This window comes from Poromitra crassiceps (genome assembly GCF_964638095.1).
Source record: "Poromitra crassiceps genome assembly, chromosome: 8".
Lineage (NCBI taxonomy): Eukaryota > Metazoa > Chordata > Actinopteri > Beryciformes > Melamphaidae > Poromitra > Poromitra crassiceps.
In genome coordinates, this window is record NC_139629.1 from 16,964,823 (window position 1) to 16,986,932 (window position 22,110).

Here is a 22,110-nt window from a genome sequence, read left to right on the forward strand (position 1 = left end):
CGGGTTCAATCCTCTTTATTCATATCCCCCATGTGTTATTGCTGTTTTATCTCCCTGTTACGTGATGTAGAGAAAAGCCTCTGTCCGACTGTTTACCACCAGCAGCGTGACATCACCCTTCTTCACACCTCATCTCCTTTTCCTCTCCCTAACATCTAGTATCACCACTTCTACCTGGCATCTGTGTCCCTTTGTTCTGAATGGTTACAGTCAACCATGCTACACAGTACATTTCCTCATACAAATTACAAAATGCCTTCCGCTGTAAAAAAATAAATGTTGTATTGAGGCCTACAAGAAAAACCCACCTGCCAAAAGTAACACAAAACCTTCTCAAACCAACTCGACTCTGTTAATATGAAAACACACAGCCAGACATGGATGTGTGTTTTCATATTAACATGTTAATATGAAAACACACAGCCAGACATGGATGTGTGTTTTCATATTAACATGTTAATATGAAAACACACAGCCAGACATGGATGTGTGTTTTCATATTAACATGTTAATATGAAAACACACAGCCAGACATGGATGTGTGTTTTCATATTAACATGTTAATATGAAAACACACAGCCAGACATGGATGTGCAGACACACAACAACTAGATGGTAAACCAGCCGGTCACATGACCTCACATTTCATTTCGTTCTACCCGACCTGAAATATGAGTTCACGTGACCGTCTGGTTTACCAGGCTAAACTGTGTTCACTTCTCTTCTCTTCTCTTCTCCCCTTTCCCATTCTCTCACTTCCTTGTTCCTTTCTTCCCATTCATAACAGGTGCTGCAGGGCCCGGAGGGGGGTGGGGATGGAGGCTCTTCCCAACACCACAGCATCTCGGCCCCACAAGGACCGTGACGCTACGCTGGAGTAACATTCATAACAGTCGCATATCACTCCATGACCTCTGCATGTTTGTAACTAGGGATGAAACGATAACCGGTTTAATGATAAACAGTGATGAAATTCCCTCACAGTAACCGTACTGTTTAAAATTTTCATTATTAAAACCGTATTATCATGATTACCGTGATTAGAGCACTTTGAAAAACACAGTATACTGTCCATCATCAACCAAAGTTAGCAACAGCCTCCTAGACACAGGCGCGGTGAAATGATTTCAGTGAGTGGATCAGTACTCTTTGAACATTTTCAGCACATTTTAACCATGATCATTACTATAATCGTGGTATGAAATGTTCATATCGCTTCATCTCTATTTGTAACACATCCATGAGACAAAATAATGTTTTAATAACATTAACTACTAGCAAAAAAAATAAAATGTGTTCCCTCATTGGCTTTGAAATCTACGGCAGTGTTCTCATGTCCGTGGTGACTTTAACGCTGCAGGAAATGCTACATGTATTCTGCTTAACATTCTAATCACTCAAAATTATTACTCTCTATAAAAATACTAAAATCTTTCAATTGCCTCATCATTTACACAATAGATTATTTTCCAGTAAAGCTGCGTTCACACCGACCTATTAAAGTTTTTCGCTGGCATCGAGTTTACATACAAAGTCAATGCAAACGAGCGATTGAGCGTATATTCACCCGGGAGAAAAATCGCTGGGCGTCCGAGCGACAGAGACAGAGCGACAGGGAGAAAATTCGCTCGTCGCCCGAGTTGAAATATCCCAACTTGAGCGAAATTACGCTGGCATCAGTCGCTCGCTGTTCAACGCTGATTGGTTGCCGTGTGAGAGTGAGTCAAGAATCAAACTGGCTTGGAACAAACCGCTGGTTTATTGTGTGGCAACAAACCGCATTGACAGCTGATTGACAGGCTGACAGCTGGCATGAAGTGAAGTCTGTACTACCGGTATAGAGCTCGCGTTAGGAGCACGCTGATAGGCTTAGCTTGTAAACAACTACGGTGGCTCGTAGTGGACAAATATCATGACATTGCGTAACGTTATAGCCCCCAGATCTCTGTCAATTTTTGTGCCTGTTGACGAGCGATTTAAACACAGCGACAGAGCGATTCCAAAGGGTTGAATCGAGCGACAGAGAGAAAAATAAATATCTCGGTGTGAACTAGGGGTGTCAAAAATAATCGATTATAAGATGCATCGCGATGCGGACGTGCACGATTCTGCATCGATTCACAAATGCCAAAAATCGATTATTAATTTATTATTATTATTATTATTTTTTTATAATCGAATAAAATATAATGGAAGTACATGCAGTTGTTTATTTTGATCATAATACAATGCAATTCCAAATGCACTTTTATTTTAAAAGTAGCCACACAGTGAGAAAAAATAAAGTGAGAAAAAAGAAATCATGTATTGGGAAAAAAAGTGATGCATCGATTTAAGATGCATCGAGATGCATCGATAATCGTAATCGAATCGTACCCCTCTGAATCGTAATCGAATCGAATCGTGAGGCCAGTGAAGATTCACAGCCCTAGTGTGAACGCAGCTTTACTGGTATATTAAGTTATATCTGTGGACAGAATAAGTCCTGGAATCAAGCCCAGTGGAGACACAGGAGCAGGGTCTGGAAGTGAGTATTGCATTAAAAGCTGATTGAGGAACAGAGTGTAACCTCCTCCTAACTCCGCTGTGGGACACTGGCGTCTTCTTGGCTGCTGTCCAGCAGCTCGTCCTCAGAGAAGCTGATGTGGAGGCGGGTATCGTTGATGGCGGGGGAGAAGGGCAGTGTGTGCTCAGAGTGGTCTGTGTGTGTGGCGGTGGCGGGGGGAACAGCAGAAGAAGAAGAAACCATTTCGCTTCTGTCCTCCAGGGGACTGTCGCAGCTGCTGGAGGCTGTTAAAAATGTCCCGCGGTCCCCAAACGGGTCCTCGTCGTCGGGCAGCGGCGACAGCAGGGACTTGGTCTCCGAGCGGACCACCCCGGAGTCCTCGGAGCCGCTCTCCCCGTTGCTGAGCGAGTGGAAGTCGGCGGAGGACAGCGAGCAGGGGGTGATGGAGGACAGCGAGCAGGGGGTGATGTCCGGGAAGGAGAGGCTGCTGCTGCGGCTGGGGGCCACGCCGTTAGCGGCCACCTCGCCGAGCGCGGGCGCCGCCCTGACCTCCGACCCCGGGGACAAGGTCCTACTGGCCCGCTTGCGGTTCATGGAGGGTGGAGGAGGGTCCAGCTTGGGGATCGTCTGTTTCCACCTGCCAGTGAGAGAGCAGATTAGTGGAGTGTGACATCTTTAAATGAGATGAATGAATGTAGTGATGGTGATGGCTGCAGTGAATGGGCCATCCTATCCACACTATGCACGTGCAGCCAGGCTTCCTCTACAGCAGTGGTTCTCAAGGTGTGGTCTGGGGACCACCAGGGGTCCGTGAGGGGTTCCTAGGGTGTCCCCCAGCAAATTGATGAATTGTTAAACTCCACAATTATTTAATTGACAAGAAGTTCATATGAATAGACAATGTGGGAGAATGACTATCATCATGTTTTGATCAGTTTCTGTGTTATCTCTCTACCTACAATACAGACAGTCATGGAATCATATCTATCAATGAGAATGTTCTCCGATTTGCGTCCGAGATCTCATCAAATGGGTTCCGTGGCTCTATGGACTAAATTAGCGGTGCTTGATATGAGGTTTTTTGAAAATCACTGCTCTACACTACTAGACGCATTTAAGAGTGTAGGAAGCCAGTTCTGCTCTCCAACACTCACATTCTTAACTCATTGAGTGCCAATGACGACTAAAGTCGTCAATTGCGTTCTTTGACGGTGGGACGTGGATCAAAGCCTGATGCATCTCCTGTAAAAATATGGGGCATGTTGAAGGTGTATAAAGTATTTTACGGACCCATTAGGTGGCGACAGTGCTCTCCAGACCAGAGAAAGGCAAGGAAAAACAGCAAAGAAGCCGTGATGAAAGAGAAACCGATGCATGCTGGAGCAAGAGCGGCACAGATTGCTCTGGCTGGAGCCAACGTTAGCTGCGAACAGCAGCCAATCCGCTCCCACAACTGAGCCCCTCTGTCTCTGCTGCATAGTTTCTCCACACGATTAGCCGCCAGAAAAGGAGACACCCGACACCGAAAAGCCAAACCATTCTCAGCAGTCCGGTTTGGCTTTTCGGTGTCGCGCTGGGAGCCGGCGCACAAAAACGGCGGAGCGCTCCGAAAATAGACGCTGGGTGCGTTAGTCTGTGTGTTAGTGTGGGGATGAGTTTCTCCCAGCTCTGGCATGCAGGCTGTGTGTTAGTGTGGGGGTGAGTTTCTCCCAGCTCCAGCAGGAAGAGATTCGTCGCCTGACGCAGGTAGCAGAGATTCGAGCAGAGCCACCAGAGACACTCCCACGGAGGAGGAGTTTGCAGTTGAGGAAGTGGTTCACTGTTTACCTTTTGGCTGTGGAATTTCATTCTCTATCAAGGGGGGTGGGGCACGCAGGGCACCACACAACTACACCACGTCACTACATCAGAAAATATTAGCTTCAGAGTCAGTGATGTGCTTGAAATGCTTCATTTCACAAAAGGCTCATTATCTCAGCTTCTAGTTTGAAACGTCTGTTTTTGGTGAAATCAACCTATCTTCTCCGGCTGATAACTAAAGAATGGAAAATGATATCAATAAACTTTTTTTTGCTGATGATACAAGAGAGTCTCATAGTTCTTTGGGCGTGTTCGGTGTTTACATACTAATATCACACAATATTCTGTGGGTCTTGAGTTATCACTGAAAACGCTCTGAAAGGGCTGGCACTGGGAGCATCCGTTTTCCAAAAGTGGCTGGCACTCAATGAGTTAAGCCCAGCACACGTTACACACAAGCTGTTACTAGACAGGAGGACAGTATCTCTCTCTCTGTCCAGGGTGTTCTGGCTGTCTAGGCACATACAGGACACTATCTGCATCCCACAGCCCCTCTGCTGAGAGGAGAGAGGGACAGAAAGAGACAGACCCCCTGCTGAGAGGAAAGACAGAAAGAGACAGACCCCCTGCTGAGAGGAGAGAGGGACAGAAAGAGACAGACCCCCTGCTGAGAGGAGAGAGGGACAGAAAGAGACAGCCCACCTGCTGAGAGGAAAGAGGGAGAGAAAGAGACAGCGCCCCCTGCTGAGAGGAAAGACAGAAAGAGACAGACCCCCTGCTGAGAGGAGAGAGGGACAGAAAGAGACAGCCCCCCTGCTGAGAGGAGAGAGGGACAGAAAGAGACAGACCCCCTGCTGAGAGGAGAGAGGGACAGAAAGAGACAGCGCCCCCTGCTGAGAGGAGAGAGGGACAGAAAGAGACAGACCCCCTGCTGAGAGGAAAGACAGAAAGAGACAGACCCCCTGCTGAGAGGAGAGAGGGACAGAAAGAGACAGCCCCCCTGCTGAGAGGAAAGACAGAAAGAGACAGACCCCCTGCTGAGAGGAGAGGGGGACAGAAAGAGACAGACCCCCTGCTGAGAGGAAAGACAGAAAGAGACAGACCCCCTGCTGAGAGGAGAGAGGGACAGAAAGAGACAGACCCCCTGCTGAGAGGAAAGACAGAAAGAGACAGACCCCCTGCTGAGAGGAGAGAGGGACAGAAAGAGACAGACCCCCTGCTGAGAGGAAAGACAGAAAGAGACAGACCCCCTGCTGAGAGGAGAGAGGGACAGAGAGAGACAGCAGGGGAACTGAATGGAGGAGTGAGCTGCAGGCTTTCCCCTCCTCTGCTAATCGGCATCGCACACTATAAATAGCTACTGCAGTCTCTCTGATTGTACCACAGCAACACCATGACAAGCACTGAGACACACGCACGCACACGCACACACACACACAAGCCACTAACAAGCGCCGGTTCCTCCCTGACTCCCCCCACTTACAGTATGAGTATGTAAGTACAGTGGCAGATAACTTGGTCCTCTTGTGAAATGTGGTTTGTGGTTGCATCCTGGTTTCAGTAATGAACTTATGGGCTGCGCCTGGGTGATATATTGACTGTGCCTCTGTAGGATGCATGGCGTCGACAACAACAGTAAAGTGCAGTCTTCTTGTTGTGATGGTGCAGCGTGCGACGGCACAGACAAAACTGACTTCCTGCCAGGGATGATTCTCAGTGGTGTCCCCACTAACACTTGTGATGTCACAGCTCCCATTCGCTGGCATTTTGCAAACAGCCATTTTGTGTCCCGGCAAGCATTTGTTCAATTCAAGGAGTCACAATCCTTGTATGTGTACATACTTGGCCAATAAGGTTCGCGGTCTTAAAGGGATACACACACAAATGCTGCATCAGGTATCAATGGGTTAAATAAATAAGAAAGCTGATAGTCTGCCTACAGTCTACAGAGTATTTGGCTTATAAGGTGACATTCAACAATTCAACTGTTTCACGTTTGTCTGTAGTATGTTTAACAGATTCTATTTGGTTCCTGTTTTTTCATCTGATTCCATCCGATCACCTGATTTTCATCACCTGGAGCTATTCAATTATTCTGAGAATATTATGTAGGTATGTTCATGAATTGTCATATAGATAATGTATTAAACATCTACAGACCAAAGCGACACCACCACATGCCCGGTCCCATGCTGCCACACACACTGCTTCCACATGCTGGCTGTCATGTATAATACTCACAGAGGGAGGAGGAGGAGGGGCAGAGAGGAGAAGAGGAGGAGGAGGAGGAGAGGAAGGGGGGCTAGGCAGTGGCAGGGAGCTCTCCACCACGCCCCCTATAGGGAGAGGCAGGATGTACGCACGGAGGATGGTAAAGGTTAGCTATGGCTTTAACCCATTGATACCTGATGCAGCATTTGCGTGTCTATCTTAAAGGGTCTTAAAGGGATACACACACAAATGCTGCATCAGGTATCAATGGGTTAAAGCAGGGGCTGCCAGGTGGGGTTCAGTTTGCTGGTTAGGGGCTGGGGGCCGATTGGCTGACTGATGACACTATTGATTAGCCTGGGAAAGGGGATATCTCATTGGGACATGAGGGATGCTTAGACGAGGAAGAGGATGAGCAGGAGAGGGTCCTCGCACCTGTACCAAAGAGAGGCAACAGTTAGACTAGAGAGGTACCTCTGTAGGGGAAGAATAACACTGCTCAATTTAAGGGCTCGCGTTTTTTTCGTTAGAGAGGTGCATCACCCCCCTCCCGCCAGTGTGGAATCATTTAAACTTGGTTCCTGCGACTTAACTCAAAATGTCACACTGAAATCAATGCAGAGCAAAACAACAAAGATGTGAAAATGGGCAACCTATGGAGTCCATTGTTTCGTAAGGCTCATTATGCACAGCCTGCTTGTTTACTTCCCCATTCAAATAAACAAAGAAATAAAGCAGCCACAGAGAATAACATTGAAAATATCAATATCAAAATATCAGTCCGCATCTGATTTTGAAAACAATCTGCAGGGAGGGGGCTCCACAGACAGACGCACAGCTGGAATCGGATGAAAATACAAATGGTCAATGAGACATCTGAAATTTCCACATTTTGGTCGTGTTACTGGAAGGAACTGTTACCAATAAAGATTTACTATTGAGTTGTCATCTTGACATTGACTTGATTGATTGATTGAATTCATTTTAATTAGCTGATTGATTCACGGGGTCAAGTCATCGTCCTGAGCTTGCTTTTATTTTTCTCTCAGCGCAACTTTGACACATGAAGCAGTTATTTGGGGATATTTGGAGAGATGCGCGGTGTTCCCTCGTTGGCCTGTATCTGTCTGGAGTGACCAAGTTTGACCGCTGCGCTCTTCTGTTGAGTTTGTAAGGATCAGGACCAGACCGTTTTCTTTTCATCAGTGAGATACACTGAGAGCCCTGGGAATGAAATTGTATTCCTTCCTCCTATGCGCAGAAAGGGCTATTATCAACGTTTCATGTGATCCGAGTTGTTATTGATGAAAATATGCATGCAGATATGGAACAGGGCTTTGCTATCTGTTCTGTTGTTCCATTTGGTTCCTGTTATGATGATGTAATGATCACCCATCATTAGTGTCATTCTAATCCATTTCATGTCCAATGGGCTGATGATCCAGGTGGCTGATAATATTGATCGCTTGTTGAAGCTTTTCTTGGAACTCTGTTATGGAGCGGTTTGGATATTTTCTGCATTCATGCCATCGCATGAATTGATATCTCTTGATATCCCAAAGACCCAGGAGGAAAGAACGTTTTGGATTATTAAAAGGTTCTTTATGGAACCAGAAATGGTTCTTCTATGGCCTATCTCCGAAGATAACCCTTTTCGGCTCAAGTTTGCGCCTTTATTTTTCAGTGTGCGTACCTCAGAGTCGGAAGACTGGTGCTGTTGTAAAACAGCATCTTGCTTTTGTTAGGCTGGCTTTACACGGTGAAACTTGCACGCAACTTTAGTTGCATGAAACTTAGGTGAAACCAAGTTGCAAATGAATTGCATGGTATAAATCCTTCTGCAACTCACTTGAAACTTCTGTGAAACTCAGCCGCAACAGTTGCAAAGCTCTCAACTTTGTGGAACTAGTTTCATGCAACAGCCAATCAAAATGATGAGAACCAGTCAGCTGATCACGTAGGCTCTGGCTGTTCGCAGTCTCAACAAACATACATGCCATGGCAGGACAGGCAGCGAAAATGCACCAAAAATGCACCAAATTGAAAAACCGATACAACACCTCCGAGTCCGAATTGATATTTTCCAGCGAGAAAACGATATGAAATACGATACAAAAATGCAGAATGACAATTCTCACTTGAAAAAAGAAGAAAACGATACAATAGATGAAAAATGACCAATCTAGCTAGCTAGTTTTGCTGGAAGAAACTGCCAAGTTGCACGAGACTTGATTATTTTTGAATTGCTTTGTGTAACTGTGAAGTTGCATGGAAATTGGGTTGCATGCAACTTGCAACCTGCAACTAGTTGCGTGAAAGTTTCACCGTTAAGATGTTAACAAACTGCGCCCAGCTGAGTGTGTGTGTGTGTGTGTGACAGAGAGAGAGCGAGAGAGAGAGAGAGAGAGTGAGTGAGAGAGAGAGTGAGAGAGAGAGAGTGAGAGAGAGAGTGAGTGAGAGAGAGAGTGAGAGAGTGAGAGAGAGAGAGTGAGAGAGAGAGTGAGTGAGAGAGAGAGTGAGAGAGAGAGAGTGAGAGAGAGAGTGAGTGAGTGAGAGAGAGTGAGAGTGAGAGAGAGAGAGAGAGAGAGTGAGAGAGAGTGAGAGTGAGAGAGAGAGTGAGAGAGAGAGTATGTGTGTGTAATAATGTAATGTCTGTGTGGGATGTCTAAACATGTGGGTGAATGAATGTGAATGTCTACCACTGCATGAAAAACCTGCTTTCCGGGCAAGTAAATGAGTTGACCGCATAAGGACTCAATATGCGGAACACTATGTGGTACTTTCCCCCACTTTGCCACTAAGTGCCACAAAGACCTGCAAAGTGGAACTCTTTGCAGTTGTGCAAAGTCCCGGAAGGTAGGTTTTTTTCGTGCAGTGGTATCTATCCAGTGTACAAGAGAACTGCAAACTGAGTCATCCTGAGCAGGCGGCTGAATGTCTGTATGAAAAACGGGCAGACACGTTTCTGAACACTGGCGCACAGCGGCGTGTAGATCCAGCTGAGCACCACCCGGACATCATCCATCACGCTCCCTCCCGTCACACGGCTGTAGCCACGCAGTTAAAGGAGCGGCACGCAGAGGGCGCTAACGTTAACGATGGACAGGACGGGCCAAAACTGATGAAGAAGGGGAAGATTACAAGGGGAAATTGGTCAGGAAATGACACCGTGTACAATATTGACATATAGAGGGAGGACGGGAGAGGGAGAGATAGAAGCACAACATGGTGCATATCGTGCCAGAGGTAAAAATAAATAAATGACTCACTGGTGAATAATATAGAGTTGGGCGTTGATGTAAGCCGGTCACCATATGGATCTGTTTGTTTTCACGTGTTGGACAGAGGAGGCTGCTGACTTGACAGGCTTCTGTCAATGGCACAGTAAAAAGGTATGTCCCAAAACATCTCCTATCACCAGTGATCATCCCCTTTTGATTCTTGTGTTGTTTTTGTGTTGTTCTATGCTAACATACCATACACAGTACAGCAGCGCTCACACAACAACAGCTCAGTGTGGGCCAGCTGGAGAGCCCACATGGCTATGATCCATGTGTGCAGGGATAATGCCCAGCTGATTTAGAGCTCATTTGCACTAATAACGTGAAGGGAATGGATGCACCCCTCTGTTACTGTGTGACCCAAGCTGCACCCGAGGGAAGAGAGGAGGGGGGACACAGGAGAGAGGAGGGGGGAGACGGGAGCTGGACCCAAGGGAAGAGAGGAGGGGGGAGACAGGAGCTGGACCCAAGGGAAGAGAGGAGGGGGGAGACAGGAGCTGGACCCAAGGGAAGAAAGGAGGGGGGAGACAGGAGAGGGAGGAGGGGGGAGACAGGAGCTGGACCCGAGGGAAGAGAGGAGGGGGGAGACAGGAGAGAGAGGAGGGGGGAGACAGGAGCTGGACCCAAGGGAAGAAAGGAGGGGGGAGACAGGAGAGAGGAGGGGGGAGACGGGAGCTGGACCCAAGGGAAGAGAGGAGGGGGGAGACAGGAGCTGGACCCAAGGGAAGAGAGGAGGGGGGAGACAGGAGCTGGACCCAAGGGAAGAGAGGAGGGGGGAGACAGGAGAGAGGAGGGGGGAGACGGGAGCTGGACCCAAGGGAAGAGAGGAGGGGGGAGACAGGAGCTGGACCCAAGGGAAGAAAGGAGGGGGGAGACAGGAGAGGGAGGAGGGGGGAGACAGGAGCTGGACCCGAGGGAAGAGAGGAGGGGGGAGACAGGAGAGGGAGGAGGGGGGAGACAGGAGCTGGACCTGAGGGAAGAGAGGGGGGAGACAGGAGAGGAAGGAGGGGGGAGACAGGAGAGGGAGGAGGGGGGAGACAGGAGCTGGACCCAAGGGAAGAGAGGAGGGGGGAGACAGGAGCTGGACCTAAGGGAAGAAAAGAGGGGGGAGACAGGAGAGGGAGGAGACAGGAGAGGTATGAGGGGGGAGACAGGAGCTGGACCCGAGGGAAGAGAGGAGGGGGGAGACAGGAGAGGGAGGAGGGGGGAGACAGGAGAGGGAGATGGCAGAAGAGTATCTGTCTGTGAGAGCATCAAATAAGGCCACTCAGGCTGTGTAAGCACTGATTCGCTGGGCGAAATCCAGAAAACAACAGCAAACTAAAGCCATGAAATGTGCTGGAGTGGTTAGTTACATGAGTCTGACTGTGTCAAAGGTCATAGGTCGAGTCGATGTCTCGTCATAGACGCTGGATTAGCTGGCTGGGGGGCGTGGTCAGGGTGGGGTAAATCCTCCCATTCTCCCCATTCAGCATAGTTAGCATTTAGCTGCTAGCCCAGCCCAGCCCAGGCAGACACGATCGGGGATTTAACCCCCGCAGTAAACGCACATCTGAACAGACGTCTATGTACCTGCTCTAGAATCCCCAATCCTGTAGTGTAGAGCTGCAACACCGTATTTTGGCCAGTCAGCCCATTGAGATATATGGTTTTTTTTAATCCCACTCGCACGCCAGCCGTAGTAACATTTTGTGGGTGTTCCCACACAGACCGACTGTCTCTATGCCGAGGAGTTTGGTGGGGGGGGGGGGGGGGGGGGGAGTGGAAATTACACAAAATAACGAAACAAATAGATTTCTCCACTCCACTCCTGTTTTAGTTAGTCTGATATATGATCCAGTTTACTCCCGTAGGACACAACCCTACCGTTTCTAAAACGCCCTAACAAATGTTGCCATCTTTGCCACACACGGATAACACACACATGGATAACGCACACACACATGGATAACGCACACACACAGATAACGCACAGACATGGATAACGCACACACACAGATAACGCACAGACATGGATAACGCACACACACGGATATCGCACACACACGGATAACGCACACACACGGATAACGCACACACACGGATATCGCACACACACGGATAACGCACACACACGGATATCGCACACACACGGATAACGCACACACACGGATAACGCACACACACGGATAACGCACACACACGGATATCGCACATACACGGATAACGCACACACACGGATAACGCACACATGCGCTCACGGCCGTCTAGAAAACATCAGGCGTCGTGCGCGTTTCTCCGTTCAGCAGGAACATACCGAGTCGTGTTTTTCCTCCGTGCGGTAATAATAACCTGATGAGGTCTGCCTCACTTTTCCTTATCAGAGGCCGCTGGTGCAGAAGCGCAGCGCAAGATTTGATGATTTTCATTTACATAAGTATGATGTCACCCGGGGGAGGAGGCAAACATACAGAGAGGCAAAGGAGGGGGCGGGATGCCATCGATGGAAAACTAATTCAGGAAGAGAAGTAATAAAGCTGCGGTCGGTGGGAGAGAGGAGGTAGAGAGAGAAGCTCTAAGCTGGAGTGTTTGAGACAGAAAAGAGGAGAGACAGGAGACAGAGAGAAGCTCTAAGATGGAGTGTTTGAGACAGAAAAGAGGAGAGACAGGAGGAAGAGAGAGAAGCTCTAAGATGGAGTGTTTGAGACAGAAAAGAGGAGAGACAGGAGACAGAGAGAGAAGCTCTAAGATGGAGTGTTTGAGACAGAAAAGAGGAGAGACAAGAGACAGAGAGAGAAGCTCTAAGATGGAGTGTTTGAGACAGAAAAGAGGAGAGACAGGAGACAGAGAGAGAAGCTCTAAGCTGGAGTGTTTGAGACAGAAAAGAGGAGAGACAGGAGAAAGAGAGAGAAGCTCTAAGATGGAGTGTTTGAGACAGAAAAGAGAAGAGACAGGAGACAGAGAGAAGCTCTAAGATGGAGTGTTTGAGACAGAAAAGAGGAGAGACAAGAGACAGAGAGAGAAGCTCTAAGCTGGAGTGTTTGAGACAGAAAAGAGGAGAGACAGGAGAAAGAGAGAGAAGCTCTAAGATGGAGTGTTTGAGACAGAAAAGAGAAGAGACAGGAGACAGAGAGAAGCTCTAAGATGGAGTGTTTGAGACAGAAAAGAGGAGAGACAGGAGACAGAGAGAGAAGCTCTAAGATGGAGTGTTTGAGACAGAAAAGAGGAGAGACAGGAGACAGAGAGAGAAGCTCTAAGATGGAGTGTTTGAGACAGAAAAGAGGAGAGACAGGAGACAGAGAGAGAAGCTCTAAGATGGAGTGTTTGAGACAGAAAAGAGGAGAGACAGGAGAAAGAGAGAGAAGCTCTAAGATGGAGTGTTTGAGACAGAAAAGAGAAGAGACAGGAGACAGAGAGAAGCTCTAAGATGGAGTGTTTGAGACAGAAAAGAGGAGAGACAGGAGACAGAGAGAGAAGCTCTAAGATGGAGTGTTTGAGACAGAAAAGAGGAGAGACAGGAGAAAGAGAGAGAAGCTCTAAGATGGAGTGTTTGAGACAGAAAAGAGAAGAGACAGGAGACAGAGAGAAGCTCTAAGATGGAGTGTTTGAGACAGAAAAGAGGAGAGACAGGAGACAGAGAGAGAAGCTCTAAGATGGAGTGTTTGAGACAGAAAAGAGGAGAGACAGGAGACAGAGAGAGAAGCTCTAAGATGGAGTGTTTGAGACAGAAAAGAGGAGAGACAGGAGACAGAGAGAGAAGCTCTAAGCTGGAGTGTTTGAGACAGAAAAGAGGAGAGACAAGAGACAGAGAGAGAAGCTCTAAGATGGAGTGTTTGAGACAGAAAAGAGGAGAGACAGGAGACAGAAAGAGAAACTCTAAGATGGAGTGTTTGAGACAGAAAAGAGGAGAGACAGGAGGAAGAGAGAGAAGCTCTAAGATGGAGTGTTTGAGACAGAAAAGAGGAGAGACAGGAGGAAGAGAGAAGCTCTAAGATGGAGTGTTTGAGACAGAAAAGAGGAGAGACAAGAGACAGAGAGAGAAGCTCTAAGATGGAGTGTTTGAGACAGAAAAGATGAGAGACAAGAGACAGAGAGAAGCTCTAAGATGGAGTGTTTGAGACAGAAAAGAGGAGAGACAAGAGACAGAGAGAAGCTCTAAGATGGAGTGTTTGAGACAGAAAAGAGGAGAGACAAGAGACAGAGAGAAGCTCTAAGATGGAGTGTTTGAGACAGAAAAGAGGAGAGACAGGAGGCAGAGAGAAGCTCTAAGATGGAGTGTTTGAGACAGAAAAGAGGAGAGACAAGAGACAGAGAGAAGCTCTAAGATGGAGTGTTTGAGACAGAAAAGAGGAGAGACAGGAGACAGAGAGAGAAGCTCTAAGATGGAGTGTTTGAGACAGAAAAGAGGAGAGACAAGAGACAGAGAGAGAAGCTCTAAGATGGAGTGTTTGAGACAGAAAAGAGGAGAGACAGGAGGCAGAGAGAAGCTCTAAGATGGAGTGTTTGAGACAGAAAAGAGGAGAGACAAGAGACAGAGAGAGAAGCTCTAAGATGGAGTGTTTGAGACAGAAAAGAGGAGAGACAAGAGACAGAGAGAGAAGCTCTAAGATGGAGTGTTTGAGACAGAAAAGAGGAGAGACAAGAGACAGAGAGAAGCTCTAAGATGGAGTGTTTGAGACAGAAAAGAGGAGAGACAGGAGACAGAGAGAAGCTCTAAGATGGAGTGTTTGAGACAGAAAAGAGGAGAGACAAGAGACAGAGAGAAGCTCTAAGATGGAGTGTTTGAGACAGAAAAGAGGAGAGACAGGAGACAGAGAGAGAAGCTCTAAGATGGAGTGTTTGCGACAGAAAAGAGGAGAGACAAGAGACAGAGAGAAGCTCTAAGATGGAGTGTTTGAGACAGAAAAGAGGAGAGACAGGAGGAAGAGAGAAGCTCTAAGATGGAGTGTTTGAGACAGAAAAGAGGAGAGACAAGAGACAGAGAGAGAAGCTCTAAGATGGAGTGTTTGAGACAGAAAAGAGGAGAGACAAGAGAAAGAGAGAGAAGCTCTAAGATGGAGTGTTTGAGACAGAAAAGAGGAGAGACAGGAGACAGAGAGAGAAGCTCTAAGATAGAGGTTGTGTCTGTAATGCAAGGAAGCTTAATATCATCTAGTTACCTAACTAGATGATTGTTTAATTAGGTATCTCATTTTAATATAGGTGATTAAAAAATAACTTGTTTCAGACGTCCTCATTCTTGAAGGTAGCATCGCACGCGACAGGTCGCACTGGTGCTGTTTCCATTGAATAGACAGACCTTTTCTGACCAAGCTTGGTGAAGTTGTTTCCCAAAACATTTGGCAATAAATTAGTATAAAACTGCATGGCTGATGGCTGTTTTCTCTAACTATAATCCAAACAGGTCGAGTCTTCACAGGCGAACGTTTCATTGTTTTTACACTTTTAATTTGAAGGCGAAAAAGGGAAATGGTACGTGTGAAATGATAGAATTGACAGAAGAGTGTCAATTCAATCTACTCAAACCATTTCCCGTTTCGGCCTTCAAATTAAAAGCGTGAAACCAAGCTAACTTGGAATGTTGCATTTGACAAACAAATTGGTAACGTTAGTTAAGCAATGACAGTTTGTCATTTAATAAAGCACAGTTAAAACGAACTCCACTTACACTTGAAGGTCTGCCATGCTGCTATCCTCCTGGCTGTACAGTATAAGTCCTGCTTTGGGGCACGCGGAGCGGGTTTTCTAAACTAACGTTAACGTTAGCTAGCAACCTAACTAGCCGGCTGCTGTCCACAACAGAGTCAGGTAAGATGCTTCCTACTAATGTTCAAAAGTGACTTTCCTGACACTGTACAAACATCTGACTGCACTGAAATTAAAGTCCCTGGAAACCAGAAATAATTCTTTATTATTTAGCATTTTGAGTTCATCACATCACAGGACCCTATGTTAATAAGCCACCAGCCAAATTTGAACGATGACGTCGCAAAGTATATAAATTTAGGTTTGACAGTCATGGCAAAAGTCATGAGAATCAATTAGTTTTTAGAGTGTATTTCCTCCCACGGACTGTGTGGGCGTGTCCCGTCTGCAGCAGGGACATTTCTCACTCTCTCTCTCTCTCTCGGAGAGAGGAAAGAGAGAGAGAGTGTGTGTGTGTGTGTGTGTGTGTTCGCGCGTTGCACCGCGCATAGCGTACTGAGAGGAAGAGATCTCTGCTCAGCGCTTCTGTCTCCCTCCCACTCTGTGTGCTGTGTGTCCAGCGCTATGCTGCCTGCCCTCTCTCTCTCTCTCTCTCTCTCTCTCTCTCTCTCGGGACTAGTGAGAGAGAGAGAGAGATCCCGAGAGAGAGAGAGAAGCATAGCGCTCGGCACACAGAGTGGGAGGGAGACAGACACTGAGTGAGCGCTGTCACTGGGGGCAAAGAACGGACAAAAGGAGAAGGGCGAGTTGCGCGCGTGTACAAAGGTTATATAGAGCTTATGACGTCATAAGCTCCTGCATTTTAGCACCTCGCGCACTGCTCTCTTCAATGAGGAAGTACCTTGTAGAATCTTGTAGAAAAGTGTCGATTTTAAGGCTTTGGGTTGAAAGTAATGTATAATAATTTCGGAGGCACACAATTACTAGCATAAGACCCTAAATAACATAGCTAGAACGTTTTTGTGGATTTTGGTTTCCAGGGACTTTAACTCATTGAGTGCCAGCCACTTTTGGAAAACGGATGCTCCCAGTGCCAGAGTTTCAGAGCGTTTTCAGTGATTTCTCGAGGCCCACAGAATATTGTGTGATATTACTATGTAAACACCGAACACGCCCAAAGAACAATGAGACTCTCTTCTATCATCAGCAAAAGAAAGTTTATTGATATCATTTTCCGTTCTTTAGTTATGAGCCGGAGAAGATAGGTTGATTTCACCAAAAAGAGACGTTTCAAACTAGAAGCTGAGATAATGAGCCTTTTGTGAAATGAAGCATTTCAAGCACATCACTGACTCTGAAGCTAATATTTTCTGATGTAGTCACACCTCAAAAATAATTTCCTTCAATAAATAAAGGAATTTTGTTTGGAAAAATATTATTTTTTAGCTGCAACCAGCAGCGCTGGCCCCTGCGTGCGCTGCTGGTTGCAGCTTCTTGCTGGTCTTGATTTACTGCTGGTGGGCATCAGATATTCTAGCTTGTGTTTGCCAATCCTGTCCTGCTGTCTGGGTCTGTCTGGGTCAGTGTTGTATGCTGCCCTGCGTGCCCCACCCCGCTCAACTGCAAACCCCACCTCCGTGGGAGTGTCTCTGGTGGCTCTCTGCTGCGTTTGCTCTGTACTGAAAAGTGCGCTACATCCAGCTTTTTTACAGCGTTCTGCGTGTATTTGTCACCGGCTCCCATCGCTTCCATTTGAGAATAATAACAACTCCACAACTAATCATGCGGATGGGCTATCGCAGCGGACACGGAGGGGCTCAATTGTGGCAGCAGATTGGCTGCTGCAGGCACAGCTAACGTTATGCTTCATGCATATCGATGCATACCGATGCGATTTCCGTTTCCCCATGACTTCTTCTCTGTTTTTTCCTCGCCTTTCTGAGCACTGTCGCCACCTAATGGGTCCGTAAAATAGCTTTTACACATTCAACATCCACCATACTTTCACAGGAGATGGATCAGGCTTTGATCCACGTCCCACCGTCAAAAAACGCAATTGACGACTTTAGTCGTCATTGGCACTCAACGTTACTATTTGAATTGACGACTATAGTCGTCATTGGCACTCAATGAGTTAATAGGTCATTAAAGTTCACAAATCAGATTTGGCCTCCTAGTCTGAACACATCATCAGTGATGTCATAAATCCACTCACACACACACACACACACAAAGTCTCAGTGATGATGTCATCAGTGATGTCATAAATTGTGAGATCATCAGTGATGTCAGAGGCATTGCGATATCATCAGTCATGTCATAAGAGGTTGTGATGTTATCCCAGGGGCAGACACTGAAAGAGAATGAGAATGAGAGGGATGTCGCTGAAGAAGAAGTTCCTGCTCCTGGTCTTCATAGCCTTCATCAGCAAAGTCATTCTTTTGCTGCACCACGGGAACTACTTGAGCTGGATGATGGAAGCCTCCCACCTAGGCAACTCCACCCTGTGTTCCCACCCTTCCCCGCGCCTGAAGCCGAAGCACACCAACGTGGCCTTCCTGAAGACCCACAAGACAGCCAGCAGCACCATGCAGAACCTGCTCTTCCGCTTCGCAGAGCGCAACAAGCTGACAGTGGCGCTACCCGTGGAGGCGTGCGAGAACATGTTCTGCTACCCGCGCTCCTTCACCTCGCACTTTGTGCACCGCCACACGCTGCCGCCCAACGTCATCGCCAGCCACATGCGCTTCAACAGGTTAGAGCTGCAGCGCCTCATGCCCACCGACACAGTTTACATCACCATCCTGCGAGAACCCGAGTCCATGTTCGAGTCGCTATTTACCTACTTCAACGAAGACTGTCAGAGCTTCAAGAGGGCCGACGGCTCCTTGGAGGCCTTCTTAGCGGACCCCTGGCGCTACTACCGGCCGGAGGAGAAGTACTCCATGTTAGCGCGCAACACATTGACCTTTGACCTGGGCGGGGACAAGGACCGGCCTGCGACAGACGTGGCATACGCACGGGCCTTCGTGGCAGAGGTGGAGCAGAGGTTCTCCTTGGTTATGATCACAGAGTATTTCGATGAGTCGCTGGTTCTCCTTCAGCACCTCCTCTCCTGGGACCTGGACGATGTCCTGTACGTGAAGCACAACATGCGGGCGCCCAGCTCCAAGCGGAGCCTGACGGCGGGCCTCCCCGGCAAGATCCGTGCCTGGAACTCCCTGGACACACGCCTCTACGACCACTTCAACGCCTCGCTTTGGCGGCAGCTGTCGGCGCTGGGTGTGGCCCACGTGGCCATGGGGGTGCGGCGCCTTCGGCGAGCCCAAGAGCAGCTGATGAGGAGCTGCTCCGGCGGCCAGATGCCTCTTCTCCGCTTGCCTGCGCAGATCAAGAACGAGGATCTCCGCCCTGGGCAGCCTGGACAGCTACAAGGTAGCAAGGTCAAGGTGCACATTGTGGGCTATGACCTGCCGGCTAACATCAGCCATGGAATCTCCAGCCAAGCCCAGGAGCTCTGCCTCAAGCTCTTCATGCCGGAGGTCCAGTACACGCGGGTTCTCCTCCGCTCCCAGTCGCTGCGGTACCAGCAGGGCCAAACTGTGTAACGGGTTCATTTTATTGAAGAAGGGAGGGGGGAGGGGGGGGGGGTAAAGAGGGAGGGAGGGGGGTGAAGCGTGTCAAATTTTTTGAGGGCCGATGCTGAGGCTGTTCTATAGATTATATCACCGTAGTCCAGAATCGGGAGAATTGTCATCTTGACGAGGGTGTGTTTGGCCGGGTGAGTAAAGGAGGATTTATTGCGGAAGAGGAAGGCTAATCTTGCTTTGATTTTAGTCTGAAGGTTGTTGATGTGTAACCTGACGCTGCCAGATGGATGAGTTTGCTTCACATTCTGTTTCACAAACGACATCCATCTGGGTTCGGCCAAGCTACATTGCTGAAGAGGGCGGTCACTTTTTTCAAGCTACTAGGCAGGTGATTGGATGGACCGTCTGTCTGACTGGAGAATGTTATTTGCTTACTTTTGTGATAATAAACTAAACGGAGAAAAGACGGCCGTGTGGTGTTGTTGTTACATAATCTGCTGGTCTTGAGGCACGATTGGGTAAAATGATAAGATGATGTAAATTCATAAAGATGTTGATGTCAGATGAATCTGCGAAAGGGAGCTGCCTGGAGCCCAGAGGACGTCAACAGAGAAGAGGAAAAACACCCTTAGGTTACACCATGCAGCATGTATTTGGATATAATCTCAAACTTTAAGAATGGTTCCTTGTTGATTTATTCCTAGTATTGGCTCCCATGCCGTTTGTTTACCCCCTATCTAAAGTACAAGTGCAAAATCTTAAGGTATGTTCTATCGATAAACCAATTTCTCGAGTAACAGCTCCAAAATATCAGACATAAAGGACTACTATATGCTTGTGAGAGCTATATTCACACTTCACAGTATAATTTATGCAAGCGTCATACGGGGGAAAATATCAGATAAACTGATTGTTATATCCTGAGATCTTTAATCTCGCCTGTATAACATAATATGTCACTCGGACACCAACGTGAGTTAACGTGGTTTATTAAACAGCAGCCAACATTCCAATCATAGCAGAATACACTAGCTAGCAGTAAAGGGACAATACATCACACGGATCTTTGCAGTTCTGTGTTGATTAGCTAATATTTCAGTGGCATTTTGGTTAACGTTATGATTTATTTCTATTTGGAACAAAAATGATTGTTTAACAGATTGCATGTTTACTGGGCAGTGGTGAGAAGGGCTTTGTGTTTGTGTGACTTGCGTGAATGGCTAATGGCTAGCCATTCACTAGCCTTACAGCTAGCTGATGACTGCTAATAAGTTCTCCCAGCCTAGCAACGGTCTGAAGGCTATCTCCCCAAATTCTACAACAATGTCTTGTTTACTAACGTTCATAGTTGATAACGTTACAGCAATACAGTTACGGTTTCGTACTCACTGTAAGATCAAGTGTTTAACGTTTATGTTAGCTTATTGTTTTGAATAGAATGTTTGACTAGCTCACTGGAGCTAGCCTCGGTAGCCGCCGCCATGTTGAATAGTGAAAGAACTACAAACGCACAGGCGCCTCTCGGTGGCGTCACACCCGGTCTCGCCTAAAGCCCGCCCGTAGCTCACGCTGATTGGTTCGCCTGGGTGGCGGCCGATTTAAAGACGGAGGTGGGATTGTGAATTTGTGGAACAATGCCGCCCCCGTCTGGCGGAGTCAGGCTAGTTGATGTGTGTACTGAAAGAAAGGGATGAGTCCAGCCAGATGCCCAGGTATTTGTAGGAGTCCACAAATTCCAGGGCCACGCCCTCGGGTGTGCCATCGGCACAGATGATCTTGGGGGGGGCTGGGGGCATCCTTATTTCGGGAGAAGAGCATACACTTGGTCTTTTTGGTGTTAAGGCGGAGATGGAGATTGAGAAAGGATTTCTCTACGTCCGTGAGGCTCTGTTGGAGAGTGGTTGCTGCAGATTGGAGGGAGGGGCCAATTGAATACAGGATGGTATCATCGGCGTAGAGGTGGATACGGGAGTTGCCCGCTGCTTTAGCAACGTCATTAATATAAATGGAAAATAAGGTAGGGCCCAGGATAGAGCCCTGGGGCATGCCTTTGAAGACAGCAAGAGGATTGGAGACCGTGTTCCCAGTTTTCACCTGCTGGATACGGTTAGTGAGATAGCTCGCGAACCAATCACAGCAGGAGGCGGACAAGCCGATGCTGGAGAGCCTACGCAGCAGGGTATTGTGTTCGACAGAGTCGAAGGCTTTATGACCGGATCGGAAGCCAGATTGTAGGTCTGATAGGATATGGTTAGATGTAAGGAAGTGGTTGAGCTGTTTGTGGACCAGCTTCTCCATGACTTTGGCTAGGCATGGCAAGATGGCGATTGGCCGGTAGCAATTAGGATCAGAGCCAGTGCCACCCTTGAAGAGGGGGAAGACCATGGCTGTTTTCCAGTCAGGGGGGAAGGTGGAGAGTTGAAGAGAAAGATTGAAAAGAGTTGAGACAGGGGCCGCAATGAGGTGTGCAGCTGCTTTTAGGAACCTGGGATCGAGCCCGTCAAAGCCGGCGGATTTATTTGGGTCCAGCAAGGAGAGTTCCTTCTGTACCTCTGAGATTTGAAGGAAAAGCCGGTGTCGCGGAGGAGGGGGAAGGGGGGGGGGGGAGGGGAGTCCAGCTGCCCAGTGGCGGCTGGGGCAGAAAAGGACTGGGTTGCGTTGACAAAGTGTTGATTAAAGAGTGAGGCCATACGAGGTTTGTCGGAAATGACAACACCGTTGAAAGTCATGGAGACTGGGAGGTGAGGGGAAGCCAGCTTGTTTTCCATTGATTTTACCGTTCGCCAGAACTTCCTGGAGTCAGATCCGCATGTGGAGAGTTTTCCTTGAAGTGGGAGATTTTGGCTTCTCTGATCGCCTGTGTTGTTTTGTTTCTGCATTGCCTAAAGGCAAGCAGGTCAGCTGAAGTCGCTGTCTTAGAGCGAGCTTTCCACCACAGGGCGTTCTTTTGGTGGATGAGCTCAGCCAAGTCATGAGAGAACCAGGGGCTGTAGCGGTCTTTTGTTCGAATTGTCTTCAGCGGAGCGTGTTTGTCGACGATGGAGCTACATGTGCTCTTAAAGGAGGACCAAGCATCATCCAGCGAAGGGGAGGAGTT

General features: G+C 47.8%; 1 protein-coding gene and 1 pseudogene across 2 annotated transcripts in view; one reads left to right on the plus strand and one right to left on the minus strand.

Annotated features, from left to right (window-relative positions):
- Positions 1 to 563: 563 nt before the first annotated feature.
- LOC310780852 (carboxyl-terminal PDZ ligand of neuronal nitric oxide synthase protein) overlaps positions 564 to 22,110 on the minus strand; it is a 91,603-nt gene continuing 70,056 nt past the window's right edge. Inside the window, exon 11 of the mRNA XM_083641360.1 lies at positions 564 to 3,143. Coding sequence (XP_083497486.1) covers positions 2,576 to 3,143 — 568 coding nt within the window. The 3' untranslated portion in view covers positions 564 to 2,575. The remainder of the gene's footprint in view (positions 3,144 to 22,110) is intronic.
- LOC310781546 (galactose-3-O-sulfotransferase 3 pseudogene) lies at positions 17,802 to 19,031 on the plus strand (annotated as a pseudogene). Its single transcript has one exon. The product of its transcript is annotated as a galactose-3-O-sulfotransferase 3 pseudogene (transcript).